This window comes from Oncorhynchus gorbuscha, linkage group LG09, assembly GCF_021184085.1.
Source record: "Oncorhynchus gorbuscha isolate QuinsamMale2020 ecotype Even-year linkage group LG09, OgorEven_v1.0, whole genome shotgun sequence".
Classification (NCBI taxonomy): domain Eukaryota; kingdom Metazoa; phylum Chordata; class Actinopteri; order Salmoniformes; family Salmonidae; genus Oncorhynchus; species Oncorhynchus gorbuscha.
The window spans coordinates 31,993,686-32,008,847 of NC_060181.1; the positions used below are offsets into that span (position 1 = coordinate 31,993,686).

Here is a 15,162-nt window from a genome sequence, read left to right on the forward strand (position 1 = left end):
GCTCCTCAGGCTCTGTGAGACATTGTTAGGGAGACGTCTTGTCCATGGATCCAGTCTAACACTCCCCTGGGCCCTTCCCTGCTCCAGCCCTGCTACCGCTCTGACCTGCTCAGGCTGAGTTTGGGCTCCGGGCTAAAACAGGGCTGCACCTTTTTGTTCATCAACAGATCTAAATTGTATGACCTTAAAAAGGAAATGTGCTGTACCGTATGCACTATGCACTGCAGTGCTGGTTGAACACGCTGGCTCTGTAGTGTGGGAAATGAATGCTTTAGAAAACAAGTCGAAAGTGCGAAAATGGTTCATGTTCAGATGTCCTTTCAATTTAATTGCCTGCTGTTAGATGTAGTAGGATAACTATGTTATAGTATATTAAAATATTCATATGTACATACACTGAGTGTACAAAACATTAGGAGCACCTGCTCTTTCCATGACATAGATTGACCAGGTGAATCCAGGTGAAAGCTATGATCCCTTATTGATGGCACTTGTTAAATCCACCTCAATCAGTGTAGATGAAGGGGAGGAGTCAGGTTAAAGAAGTATATTTAAAGCCTTCAGACAATTGAGACAGGGATTGTGTATGTGTGCCATTCAGAGGGTGAATGGGCAAGACAAAATATTTAGGTGCCTTTGAACGGGGTATGGTAGTAGGTGCCAGGCGCACCGGTTTGTGTCAAGAACTGCAAAGCTGCTACAGTTGGTTTTTCCACAATTGTGGTGGTTCTGGGGACAAACGGGGGAGGGGTGCATCTCAATATTAGGAAGGTGTTCTTAATGTTTGGTGTACTCCGTGTATACAGTACCTTGATATCTTTGCGCTATGCTACAGTGTATCATCCCCATGCATTGTTAAGGGCTGCTAGCGTCTATGATGCTTTTACTCTACAGATGAAAGAAGAAATCAAAGGGTCTCGTCTGGTTAACAATATCTCTTCATAATCAACTGTCCTATGAAATAGGGTTTACTTTTTATGAAAAATAATAATGCATTGGTTTATGAGGAACTAAAAAGATGACTAGTGTGTTCAGAAAGCAAGGAGGGTACTGTACTGTACATATTCATAAATACCCACTGAGAGTCAATAGTCATCCTGAGTGTATATAGAGCAGACTGGTTGCAGTGTTCTAAGAAATTGCAAGAGATCTTTGCTTGTATCGTGTACATGATAAACAATCAAAGCTCAAAATAAAAATAAATACTTTTGAGCCAGTTCTGAGACGTATAAAGAAATAAGTCAACAGAAATATGTAAATAAACAGAATAGTGTGCCCCAGGAGGAAGATGATGTAAAGTATGGAGGCCCATTAGTCAGCCCATGGGTGCATCTAAAACGGCACCCTATTCCATATAGTGTACTACTTTTGTAATGCACTACTTTTGACAAGAGTCCTATGGACCCTGGTCAAAAGTAGTGCACTATAAAAGGAATATGGTGCCATTTGGGACTCACACCCATCTCTAGCCAGAAAATAGATCTCAGAATCTCTTTGAGTCTAGCATCAGGCCTCTGGGCAGAACATACACACACACATAATCCACCCAGCCTCTACATGATGGACTCCATTTTTCCTTCTGCCTTAAGCCTCTGTGATTATTCACCAGGCTCCTTTTTAAAACAAATGGCTGCAAATAGACACCAGGGTTCTAAGAGGCAGGGAGGCTTTAATATGTACCCCTCAGTCTCTGAGGAACTGCATAGAGGGGTGAGAAAGAGAAAGGGGGAGAGAGAGAAGCAGATACTTTAGCCCTAACAGAGAGTGTGTGAGAGATGGATGCCGCCTGGCCTGGGCGACATATATCCTGACACCGACACAAAAGAAAACATCAACCATGCCTCCTCACAAAGCAGGGGACAGTCTAATATGTTATTTTTTCTTTCTCCCCCCCACCACCACACATAGCTGCCTCTAATGCAATTTTTGACATCTTAAGTGCAGCAACAATCAGGCCCTCTTTGAAACTGCCCATGCACGCAGAAAATACAGAATAGAGGAGAGGTGGGAAGATGGTGTGACAGCAGTAGGGATGCTTCCCAAATGGTGCCCAATTCTAAATTTAGTGTGCTACTTTTGACCAGAGAGAGTCAAAAGTAGTGCGCTATATGTGGAATATGGTGCCAATTGGGATGCATCCCAGATGCAGGACCGATAAAAGAGTGTCCTTTGACCTTAAGTGACATGGTGAAAGTAATCACGATCACTCCCTTGATATGAGAAAATCAATTCTGTACATTTAGTTGTAGGGTCTTCTTTTTCTATCAGGGGTGGGAAACTAAATTATTTCCCAAGCGTTTCGTTCTGAACAGAACTAATATTTGTTTTGTTCCCTTCTACTGTTACGACCAGCAAAATAAAGTTCTGAACCGTTTCAACCCCAAAAAAATAACGGTTTATATTGTTCCTTTCTGTTCCTCTTTAAATGATTTTTTTGTACATTTAGAACAGATTGCTATGGAGCAGGCTACGGATGTTTACATGTATTGGACAGGCAAGTGTATTGTGCGAGATATGACAGAAATGATTCCGGTTGGGAGAGATCGAGAGAGGGAGAAGGAGAAGGCTTGACATTGAAGCACTGGGCATCTTATTATCTTAATTAGGCCCACAGAATTATTTGTACGGAGAAGAGGCGATTTTAAGGTCTTTGAACTTCAGAGGGTTGGCTTAACGTTGCACCAGAGCTAGCTAACTAGCTAACAAGCTTGTGTGTGCAGAGTGTCACCAGAACTAAAATAAAAATGTGTTTTATCTTTTTGTAGTTGTCACATTCGTTGTAACGAGGAGACCAAGGTGCCACGTGATGAGAATACATTCCTCTTTATTATATGAAGAACACTGAAACAAACTAACCAAAACGGACGTGACGCTGTATAACACGAGTGCTGAAACAGGCAACTATACATAGACAATAACCCACAAACTATCCCAGGCATATGGCTACCTAAATATGGTCCCCAATCAGAGACAACGATAAACAGCTGCCTCTGATTGAGAAGCAATCTAGGCAACCATAGACATAAAAACACCTAGATTGGGTAAACATACAAAAACCCTAGACAGGACAAAAACACATATATCACCCTCATCACACCCTGACCTAACCAACATAATAAATAAAACAAAGATAACTAAGGTCAGGGCGTGACAGTAGTTAATAAATCCAATGGGAAAAATGATATTTATAGTATCTAACTAGCATTGAAAAATGTAATCCATTCTTCTCTAATAAAAAATACCTCTTCTTAATTTCTGAATCACGCTTGAAGCATCAGTAGGTAGCCTTAGCTTCGGAGGGGAAGGGGCAGTTAGCCTACACATGCACACACACTAGCAAAGATTTTCAGCTGGCAGGCAGACACTGGAATAAGTTCCTGAGTGGCTTTGCATAAGAACGTTGTTACATTTTTGTGGGAGTAATAAAAAAAATACCCGGTATGTAAAATAATGTAATAATAAAAAATTAAAAAGTAAAATAACGGTTCTGTTCCGGAACAGTGTAGATCACTTTTTTTCCCGGTTCTGATTCTGTTCTTCAAAAAATGTTGGTTCTGTTCCCTGAACCGGTTCCAACCGATGGTTTCTATTGCATAGAGCTATAGGACACCAAACAGCTGCAGGGTCTTCTGTTGCTGTTGTCTAGAGCCAAACAACCAAACAGCCATTTAGGCTTCATGAGGCAACAATGGCTGACATGGAAAATAGGCTGAAAAATATTAGCACAAGGGATCCACTAGTATTAGTCAAGCTATGGCATTATGGTTAAAATGAGTTTTGACAGGACATCAGAATGAGAAGATACAGTAGTTTGTTTGCCATCAATTTCATTCTGAGCCCCCAAACGCTGTCTTCTATGTTGGCACTAAGACATGCCCTGTGCATGCCTGGCCTCTCTTATCGCCCCTCCGTATGTTTCATTAGAGTTCAATCTATTAGAGGTCATTCCATTTCAGTTCCTCATGACGTAGTGGATGTTTATCTATTTATAATTCAGAACTGTCTCTTTCTCCTTCAGAACTCAAATATTCATGAACCAGTTTTTTTTCTATGAAATATGGTTGTATTGCCGCTAATTTTTGAACGTATGTCAAAAGCAATTCTTCTGATCCCTAAATGTGACTTTTCCCCCAACCGATCATTACCGACAGCTGGATGCTGCTGTAATCAATTAAAGATAGCACAGATGCTCCAACACACATTTATGTATTAGTCTGTCCTTACAAATCTAACTATTTCATGCAGAAATGTTTATTTTATGCATAAGGTAACAGTAATGGATCTGAAGACACCACCCCACACATAGATATTTCTACGGTCTTTCAAACGATTCGAAAACCGAAAATATTTACTGTACTGAAATGACATTATTTCTCAATTGTGAACATAGGAGAAAAGTGGATGCACCACTGCTCCACGCAGCTCTGTGTGTGTGTGTGTGTGTGTGTGTGTGTGTGTGTGTGTGTGTGTGTGTGTGTGTGTGTGTGTGTGTGTGTGTGTGTGTGTGTGTGTGTGTGTGTGTGTGTGTGTGTGTGTGTGTGTGTGTGTGTGTGTGTGTGTGTGTGTGTGTGTGTCCTCATGCCCCTCCTCATGTTTCTGATTGTTAACCAGCTACTGTCACCATTCACACCTGTATGTCTCACTCTCGCTACACAGGCTAATGAATAACTAGCGTGCTAACATGCTAATCTGACATGGTTCACATTAAAGGTCTTCTCGGGTCCCGAAATTGAGATCCGATCCGAATTGGATATGTGAAATTCCTACCTGACCCTGACAGGCTCTAGACGTTAAAAAATATATACTGTTTTTATTTGATCCGATTTGGATCCGAGGTGGACCAGACCCGTCCCAAAACATGTCAGAGTTGAGAGAGAATCGGATTCAAATTGGGTCAGGTCTGTATCTGACGCAATGGATCTGAAAGAAAAAAGATTTTGCTTGATTGCCCAAAAATGAAGCATTATCGACATACTTGTCTGCTGAACTTTAACGTGCATTTTCGTTGTATCTAAAATGATTTATCTGTGGTCTACAGCTTAGAATTTTCATAATTACATCCCTATAGTTAGATGGAGAACATTAGCAGGTTTTCAGAAATGTTTTCCTTATTTCTGTTGACTAAATATTTGAGTAGGAGGATTTATTTGTGATGATCATCGCATGCCAGCCTGAGAGTAACAAATTATTTTACTGAATCTCCGAGCTGACAAGGTACAAATCTGTCATTCTGCCCCTGAACCACTGTTCCTAGGCCGCCATTGAAAATAAGAATGTGTTCTTAACTGACTTGTCTAGTAAAATCACTCTGTGAAGAGTGAAGATGTCCTGATATTTCTTATACCTATCCATGCCTTACACTATGTATACATCGGCAGCCTTTCAACATTCGGCTACATCATTTTCTGCAGATAAGCCTATGGCTATCAGTCTAATGCAAACACACATTCACACACTGCATGAGCAGATTAAATGGTCAAAAATGCTATTTTCAAAAAAACGACCAGAAGAATGTGTTGGCAACTCTGCAGTAGTAGTAATTATTTTTTGAATGAAAGCCAGGAAACTAGAGCATGAATGGGTCACCTTTCTTATATCACACATTCAACATTAATTAACAAACTGTTATTTTAAATATAAAAATAATGATAAAATAGCTAAATAACATACTAAATAGGCCAAGCCTAACAAATGAAAAAAAAGCCTGAATAAACAAGTAAATTGAATCAATTAAACAATTAAATTAAGTAGCTCAGATCTTGATATTATGGGCAACCTTTTCCCCCCTGTATCCACAATGTGCATAAATGAGGCGATTACAGACAATTTCCCTGTTTATATATTTCTTGCACTTTATACAGCCTAGGCTATCATTATCCACTGTGTCCTCCTCCTCTCCCATAACAAGTAGGCCTATAGCTTATTTCACCTGAAGTGCACAGTGGCTGGTATTCATGAAGTGAATATGTCGTTTTGTCACAAAATTATAGTGACACATTTGGTTTAAGGAAATGGGACCCCCTGACAATAATGTAAGATAATAAAATGGAAATGTGTGTTTCTGTTGTTTAGGAACTAACTCTTCAAATATAATTTCAGATCCGGTTGGTATTTCACATATTTTCACACAGATCGGGTCGGACCTCCGGGTACCGGGTTCAGGTAGATTCACGAAGACCTCTTGTTCACATGCTGCTAATGGAGAAATAGCATGCTAACATGCTAAGCTGATGTAAAGCATTGATGCAACATCCTGCCGACAATCTCGGATAACCTTCATGTATTCTTGATTCAGACAAAATCCTAATAGGGTCCACTTGATTTGCCCACTCAAGCATCCGTTTCCCCCCTATTTAACTAATAAACACCAATAGTAGACACTACAGTATTGTCTTGCTAAAACAGGGGTGAGGATAAGGACACGTGTGAAACAGGAAATGAACTCTTACTTCTGTCCTTGATTGCTGTAACTGTTGTCGTAGGAGTCATAACCCTGGTCATCGTAAGCTGTCCCGTATCCATCATCATATTCCTGGAGATAGAAAGAGAGGATAAAATACATAAAGAACATTTAGAAACATCACCACAACGTTTTTTTTCTGCGCTCTGCCATGGGGCTGATCAGTCCAGGTCACTAAGTCCATCCATGTCAGTTGGTCATAACATAGTTTGTTTCTATCTATAGTTGTCTCCTTTAGAACTATACTATTCATCAACCCTTTTTTTTACACCTCGGCTAATTCCTTTATTGTACCTCTGTTAATTCCTGGAAGTGCGTCAAAAGCAATTCTTCTGATCCCTAAATGTGACTTGTTCCCCAACTGATCATCCGCGACAATTGGATGCTGCTGTAATCACTTAAAGATCAGCACAGATGCTCCAAAATGCATTCAGAAAATCTAACGATTTCAATGTGTAAATGTTTATTTTATGCATACGTTAACTGTCGTGTATCTGAAGACACCATCTCACACATGTCTACTGTCTTCCAACTACTCTGACCTCGAAAATATTTACTGATCTTAAATGCACACATTATTTCTCGATTGAGAGTATATTAGAAGAATAGGTCGTGTACCATGGCGCCACATACAGTACCAGTCTAAAGTTTAGACGCAGGTTCTCATTCCAGGGCTTTTCTTTATTTTTACTATTTTCTACATTGTAGAATAATAGTGAAGACAAAACAAACTATAAAATAACACATATGGAATCATGTAGTAACCAAAAAAAGTGTTAAACAAATTTTGACTGGTACTGTGTGTGTGTGTGTGTGTGTGTGTGTGTGTGTGTGTGTGTGTGTGTGTGTGTGTGTGTGTGTGTGTGTGTGTGTGTGTGTGTGTGTGTGTGTGTGTGTGTGTGTGTGTGTGTGTGTGTGTGTGTGCATGTGTGCGTGCGTGTGTGTGTGCGTGTGCAACAGCCAGATGTATCTCCTCATGCCCCGAGTCCATTTCATCACCATCTCTCAAGAGGTGCTTGAAACATCTGCCTGAGCTCCAGCAATATCCCCTCTCCTCCCCACTCCTCCCCCTCTAAACCCACCCCCACCCCCTCCAGTCCCCTAACCCCCTGCCTAGTGGAACATCAAAGGGGCGCAGAGCCGCACCCGTCCCAATTTAGGATAAATGGGAATTATGTTCCACAAAGATGTCGACCCCTCGTGACACATCGCTCATCCCCCTCAGCCCCCAACACTCCACCACTAATTCCATCTGGGTGATTTGCATGCACAAACTGTGAGAATTACAGTGAGAGAGAGAGACAACATACTCATCTCCGTGTTATTCTGAAGGCCTCTAATGCCTGATTAGAAACATGGCTTCTGCCAGACGCCACCATTTGGATTCACTCTTGTATCTTTAATCCTGAGGAAGCTAACAAACTAACTGTGTATGACGGGGGGAAATGAAGTTAATCAAAGTTGGGCTGGTGCTGTGGTTGTGTAAATCTGTATGCATCCCAAGTGGCGCCCTATTCCTTCCAAAGTAGTGCACTATATAGGGTGCCAATTGAGAGGCACACTGTTACAAATAGAGTTCCCTGGCCTCTTGGTTTTCTAATCACCACAGTAACAACATTAATATTATCATGTTAGATCATGGTGTGTAAATCTGATCATCAACTTTCAACTGTCATTTCGCTTTGTTGGTGGATTATGTATTATGGACTGTAAGGTCATGGTACAATGTTTGGCTGTCACGTCAATATGCTAAATACCTATAGTACCAGTCAAAAGTTTGGACATACAGTGCCTACTCATTAAAAGGGTTTTTCTACATTGTAGAATAATAGTGAAGACAACACTACTATGAAACAACACATATGGAATCATGTAGTAACCAAAAAAGTGTTAAACAAATCTAAATATATTTTCTATTTGTGATTCTTCAAAGTAGCCACCTTTTGTCTTGATGACAGCTTTGTACACTCTTGGCATAAATAGTAAAATAGTACAAATAAAGAAAAACCCTTGAATGAGTAGCTGTGTCCAAACTTTTGTCTGGCACTGTATATAATATATCATATGAATCATATTTGAAGAGTTTCATTCCAAAATGCTATATATCCATTTTTAGAAATGTTTGTAAATTATATTTTATTGTTTAAAGTAATTATGAAATATATAGTTTTTTTCATTATCTAATTGTGGCATGAGGTTGTTCAATGACTAATACTGCTTTACCACATTTTTGCAGTATTACTTTAATTCCTTGTTGCCAACAGGATGCATGTTTTGGAATATATTTATTCTATACAGGCTTCCTTATTTACACTTTGTCAATCAAGTTAATATTGTGGTGTAACTACGATGTTTTGTTGTTGATCCATCCTCAGTTTTCTCCTATCACAGCCATTAAACTCTGTAACTGTGTTGGCTTCATTGTGAAATTCCTGAGCGGTTTCCTTCCTCTCTGGCAACTGAGCTAGGAAGGACACCTTTATCTTTGCAGTGACTGGGTGTATTGATACATCGTCCAAAGTGTAATGAATTACTTTACCATTCTCAAATGGATATTCAATGTCTGTTTTTTTTACCCATCTACCAATGGGTGCCCTTCTTTGTGAGGGATTGGAAAAACTCCCTGGTCTTTGTGGTTGCACCTGTGTTTGAAATTCACTGTTCGACTGAGGGACCATACAGATAATTGTATGTGTGGGGTACAGAGATGAGGTAGACATTCATAAATCATGTTAAACACTATTATTGCACACAGAGTGAGTCCAGGCAAATTATTATATGACTTGTTCATCAAACGGTTACTCCTGCACTTATTTAGGCTTGTCATTATAAAGGGGATGAATACTTACTGAGTTAAGACATTTCAGCTTTCATTTTTTATTCATTTGTAGAAATGTCAAAAAAACATCATTCCACTTTTACATTGTCATGTTTTGTCTTATATCATCTTGTCATTTTGCTTTTCCTTCTGTTCGTTTCCCCCTGCTGGTCTTATTAGGTTCGTTCCCTTTTTCTATCCCTCTCTCTCCCCCTCCCTCTCTCTCCTCTCTCTATCGTTCCGTTCCTGCTCCCAGCTGTTCCTATTCCCCTAATCATCATTTAGTCTTCCCACACCTGTTCCCGATCCTTTCCCCTGATTAGAGTCCCTATTTATTCCTTTGTGTTCCGTTCCTGTCCCGTCGGTTCCTTGTTTTGTATTCACCATGCTGTGATTGTGTTTCGCCCTGTCCTGTCGTGTTTTTTGCCTTCATCAGATGCTGCGTGTGAGCAGGTGTCTCTGTCTACTACGGCCTGCGCCTACCCGAAGCGACCTGCAGTCTGTGGCCGCTTCTCTTGTTATTCCCCTCACAGACTAGAGGATTTCTGTTACTCCCTGTTTGGATTTGAATAAACTCTGTTTCTGTTAAGTCGCTTTTGGGTCCTCTATCACCTGCATGACAGAAGGAACCGACCAAGTAATGGACCCAGCGACTTCAGACGCTCGTTACACTGCCGTCGAGATCCAAGGAGCCATGCTCGGCAGACACGAGCAGGAATTGTCTGCTGCTCGCCATGCCGTGGAGAACCTGGCCGCTCAGGTTTCCGACCTCTCTGGACAGTTCCAGAGTCTACGTCTCGTGCCACCTGTTACTTCCTGGCCTGCCGAGCCTCCAGAACCTAGGGTTAATAACCCACCTTGCTACTCCGGGCAGCCCACTGAGTGCCGCTCCTTTCTCACGCAGTGTGAGATTGTGTTCTCTCTCCAACCCAACACATACTCTAGAGAGAGAGCTCGGGTTGCTTACGTCATTTCACTCCTTACTGGCCGGGCTCGAGAATGGGGCACAGCTATCTGGGAGGCAAGGGCTGATTGCTCTAACAAGTTCCAGAACTTTAAAGAGGAGATGATTCGGGTTTTTGACCGTTCAGTTTTTGGTAGGGAGGCTTCTAGGGCCCTGGCTTCCTTATGCCAAGGTGAACGGTCCATAACGGATTATTCTATTGAGTTTCGCACTCTTGCTGCCTCTAGTGAGTGGAACGAGCCGGCGCTGCTCGCTCGTTTTCTGGAGGGACTCCACGCAGTGGTTAAGGATGAGATTCTCTCCCGGGAGGTTCCTTCAGATGTGGACTCTTTGATTGCTCTCGCCATCCGCATAGAACGACGGGTAGATCTTCGTCACCGGGCTCGTGGAAGAGAGCTCGCATCAACGGTGTTTCCCTGCTCCGCATCGCAACCATCTCCCTCCTCTGGCTTTGAGACTGAGCCCATGCAGCTGGGAGGGATTCGCATCTCGACTAAGGAGAGGGAACGGAGGATCACCAACCGCCTGTGCCTCTATTGCGGAGTTGCTGGACATTTTGTTAATTCATGTCCAGTAAGAGGCCAGAGCCCATCAGTAAGCGGAGGGCTACTGGTGAGCGCTACTACTCTGGTCTCTTCATCTAGATCTTGTACTACTATGTCGGTCCATCTACGCTGGACCGGTTCGGTGCTACATGCAGTGCCTTGATTGACTCTGGGGCTGAGGGTTGTTTCATGGACGAAGCATGGGTTCGGAAACATAACATTCCTTTCAGACCGTTAGACAAGCCTACGCCCATGTTTGCCTTAGATGGTAGTCATCTTCCCAGTATCAGATTTGAGACACTACCTTTAACCCTCACAGTATCTGGTAACCACAGTGAGACTATTTCTTTTTTGATTTTCCGTTCACCGTTTACACCTGTTGTTTTGGGTCATCCCTGGCTAGTATGTCATAATCCTTCTATTAATTGGTCTAGTAATTCTATCCTATCCTGGAACGTTTCTTGTCATGTGAAGTGTTTAATGTCTGCCATCCCTCCCGTTTCTTCTGTCCCTACTTCCCAGGAGGAACCTGGCGATTTGACAGGAGTGCCGGAGGAATATCATGATCTGCGCACGGTCTTCAGTCGGTCCCGAGCCAACTCCCTTCCTCCTCACCGGTCGTATGATTGTAGTATTGATCTCCTTCCGGGGACCACTCCTCCTCGAGGTAGACTATACTCTCTGTCGGCTCCCGAACGTAAGGCTCTCGAGGATTATTTGTCTGTGTCTCTTGACGCCGGTACCATAGTGCCTTCTTCTTCTCCGGCCGGGGCGGGGTTCTTTTTTGTTAAGAAGAAGGACGGTACTCTGCGCCCCTGCGTGATTATCGAGGGCTGAATGACATAACGGTTAAGAATCGTTATCCGCTTCCCCTTATGTCATCAGCCTTCGAGATTCTGCAGGGAGCCAGGTGCTTTACTAAGTTGGACCTTCGTAACGCTTACCATCTCGTGCGCATCAGAGAGGGGGACGAGTGGAAAACGGCGTTTAACACTCCGTTAGGGCATTTTGAGTACCGGGTTCTGCCGTTCGGTCTCGCCAATGCGCCAGCTGTTTTTCAGGCATTAGTTAATGATGTTCTGAGAGACATGCTGAACATTTTTGTTTTTGTCTATCTTGACGATATCCTGATTTTTTCTCCGTCACTCGAGATTCATGTTCAGCACGTTCGACGTGTTCTACAGCGCCTTTAGAGAATTGTCTCTACGTAAAGGCTGAGAAGTGCTCTTTTCATGTCTCCTCCGTTACTTTTCTCGGTTCCGTTATTTCCGCTGAAGGCATTCAGATGGATTCCGCTAAGGTCCAAGCTGTCAGTGATTGGCCCGTTCCAAGGTCACGTGTCGAGTTGCAGCGCTTTTTAGGTTTCGCTAATTTCTATCGGCGTTTCATTCGTAATTTCGGTCAAGTTGCTGCCCCTCTCACAGCTCTTACTTCTGTCAAGACGTGTTTTAAGTGGTCCGGTTCCGCCCAGGAGCTTTTGATCTTCTAAAAGAACGTTTTACGTCCGCTCCTATCCTCGTTACTCCTGACGTCACTAGACAATTCATTGTCGAGGTTGACGCTTCAGAGGTAGGCGTGGGAGCCATTCTATCCCAGCGCTTCCAGTCTGACGATAAGGTTCATCCTTGCGCTTATTTTTCTCATCGCCTGTCGCCATCTGAGCGCAACTATGATGTGGGTAACCGTGAACTGCTCGCCATCCGCTTAGCCCTAGGCGAATGGCGACAGTGGTTGGAGGGGGCGACCGTTCCTTTTGTCGTTTGGACAGACCATAAGAACCTTGAGTACATCCGTTCTGCCAAACGACTTAATGCCCGTCAAGCTCGTTGGGCGTTGTTTTTCGCTCGTTTCGAGTTTGTGATTTCTTACCGTCCGGGTAGCAAGAACACCAAGCCTGATGCCTTATCCCGTCTGTTTAGTTCTTCTGTGGCTTCTACTGATCTCGAGGGGATTCTTCCTTATGGGCGTGTTGTCGGGTTGACAGTCTGGGGAATTGAAAGACAGGTTAAGCAAGCACTCACGCACACTGCGTCGCCGCGCGCTTGTCCTAGTAACCTCCTTTTCGTTCCTGTTTCCACTGTCTGGCTGTTCTTCAGTGGGCTCACTCTGCCAAGTTAGCTGGTCATCCCGGTGTTCGAGGCACTCTTGCGTCTATTCGCCAGCGCTTTTGGTGGCCGACTCAGGAGCGTGACACGCGCCGTTTCGTGGCTGCGTGTTCAGACTGCGCGCAGAAGAAGTCTGGTAATTTTTTTTTCTGCTTCTGCTCCTGGTCTTGCTGGGTCTCAGTCTGTTCCCTGCCATCGCATCTCTCCTGTTCTTGTTCCTGCCCTTGCTGTGTCTCAGTCTGTCCCTAGTTCTCATTTTTTTTTTAGAGTAGTACCCTAGTTTCCCTTTTATCGTTTTTCGTTACGGTCCTGAGGAGAGGAGTTGGGTTCTTTCTCGGGACGTGCTGGACCGTTTGATCTATGATTTCCTCCGTTGCCGCCAGTGTTCCTTCCTCGAGAGCGCCAGGAGGCGCTCGGTGAGTGGGGGGTACTGTCATGTTTTGTCTTATATCATCTTGTCATTTTGCTTTTCCTTCTGTTCGTTTCCCCCCTGCTGGTCTTATTAGGTTCGTTCCCTTTTTCTATCCCTCTCTCTCCCCTCCCTCTCTCTCCTCTCTCTATCGTTCCGTTCCTGCTCCCAGCTGTTCCTATTCCCCTAATCATCATTTAGTCTTCCCACACCTGTTCCCGATCCTTTCCCCTGATTAGAGTCCCTATTTATTCCTTTGTGTTCCGTTCCTGTCCCGTCGGTTCCTTGTTTTGTATTCACCATGCTGTGATTGTGTTTCGCCCTGTCCTGTCGTGTTTTTTGCCTTCATCAGATGCTGCGTGTGAGCAGGTGTCTCTGTCTACTACGGCCTGCGCCTACCCGAAGCGACCTGCAGTCTGTGGCCGCTTCTCTTGTTATTCCCCTCTACAGACTAGAGGATTTCTGTTACTCCCTGTTTGGATTTGAATAAACTCTGTTTCTGTTAAGTCGCTTTTGGGTCCTCTATCACCTGCATGACATACATTATTGTGTGTAGGCCCTAGATAAAATATCTCTATTTAATCCATTTTAAATTCAGGCTGTAACACAACTAAATGTGGGAGTAGCCATGGGGTGTGAATACTTTCTGATGGCACGTTTATTAATATTAAATTGTAGAAAAATCGCAGCAAAATAGTCAAAAGTAAAACCATGTATCTGTGGCTGATCAAGTATGCATAGTGAGCCTCACTTATCAAATAAATTAGGCTCAGTTGAGTATGAAAAGCCAGAGGGAGATGATCCTAGATCGGAGGAGAGAAAATATATTTTTGGGGGTCTAGCAGAGGAGACAGTCAACCCAGAAATATAACTCATTTTCAAGTTGTCAATAAATAATAAAACAGTTGGAAATCTCCACAGCAATTGGATTCACTAATCCAGTTCACGAATCTATACAACAATTATTTCTATCTGAAATATGTGCCCTCGTGATGAACGACACAGAAAAGTTATTGTCTATATATTGTATGATTAGTCAGCTGTAACAACATTGAGAAAGCAAATACTGTGCAACATGCTTAATTAATGACTAGCATTTGCAGTATATTCACATAATGAATAACATTATGGAATCATCACTTTCTCTGTCAGACACAATAGTAAGGTCAATGCTGGTGATTTCTCATGTTCTACTCTGTTGCATAGATCCATTTTTAAAGACATCCTCTCAGCATGACAAGACTAATCATATGTCCTGACCCCATGTAGTTGATAGTATCATGGCCTTGGTTATAATCTAATAGCTGGTTATGAGTGTAATGAGACAATATCGTTCTATAGAACAGAAGGCTGTATTACAAAGCCACGCGCTGGCTCTATCCATAAAACGTAGCACGTCTCTCAGATAAATATACAACAGAAACATAGTTAGCTCTGCAAGGAAGGTGCAGGGGATCAAGCAGACCGGTCAGGAGGTCACTGATGGACCCCAGACAGCCTCTTTACCAGGAGTTTGAGCTACACCTCGCGTGCGACATTATAGGGCACCAGGGCACAAAAAGAATAGAGCCAGGCAATATTTTGTCTCAGTGGCTTCTAAATGTTAAAAACCAGCAGGCTGGTACAGGTGACATTGTACTTGACTGAGTGTGTTTATGTTTATGATGTATATGGTGTGCAGATGAATCATTGATCTGTCACGCGTAGCACCTTTTCTACCTGCGTTTATTGTCAGTATAAGGGTACGTTTGACGATGTGTTTTTATACACTGAGTGTATTAAACATTAAGAACACCTGCTCTTTCCATGACATAGACTGACCAGGTGACTACTGTACAGGTGTAAGTTATGATCCCTTATT

At 42.9% G+C, this 15,162-nt stretch overlaps 1 protein-coding gene across 2 annotated transcripts in view; it reads right to left on the reverse strand.

Annotated features, from left to right (window-relative positions):
- khdrbs3 (KH domain containing, RNA binding, signal transduction associated 3) overlaps window positions 1-15,162 on the reverse strand; it is a 177,932-nt gene that overhangs the window by 18,210 nt on the left and 144,560 nt on the right. For both annotated transcript variants that reach the window (XM_046360875.1, XM_046360874.1), the window contains exon 7: window positions 6,450-6,532. In XM_046360875.1, the coding sequence (XP_046216831.1) occupies window positions 6,450-6,532 (83 nt within the window). The remainder of the gene's footprint in view (window positions 1-6,449; window positions 6,533-15,162) is intronic.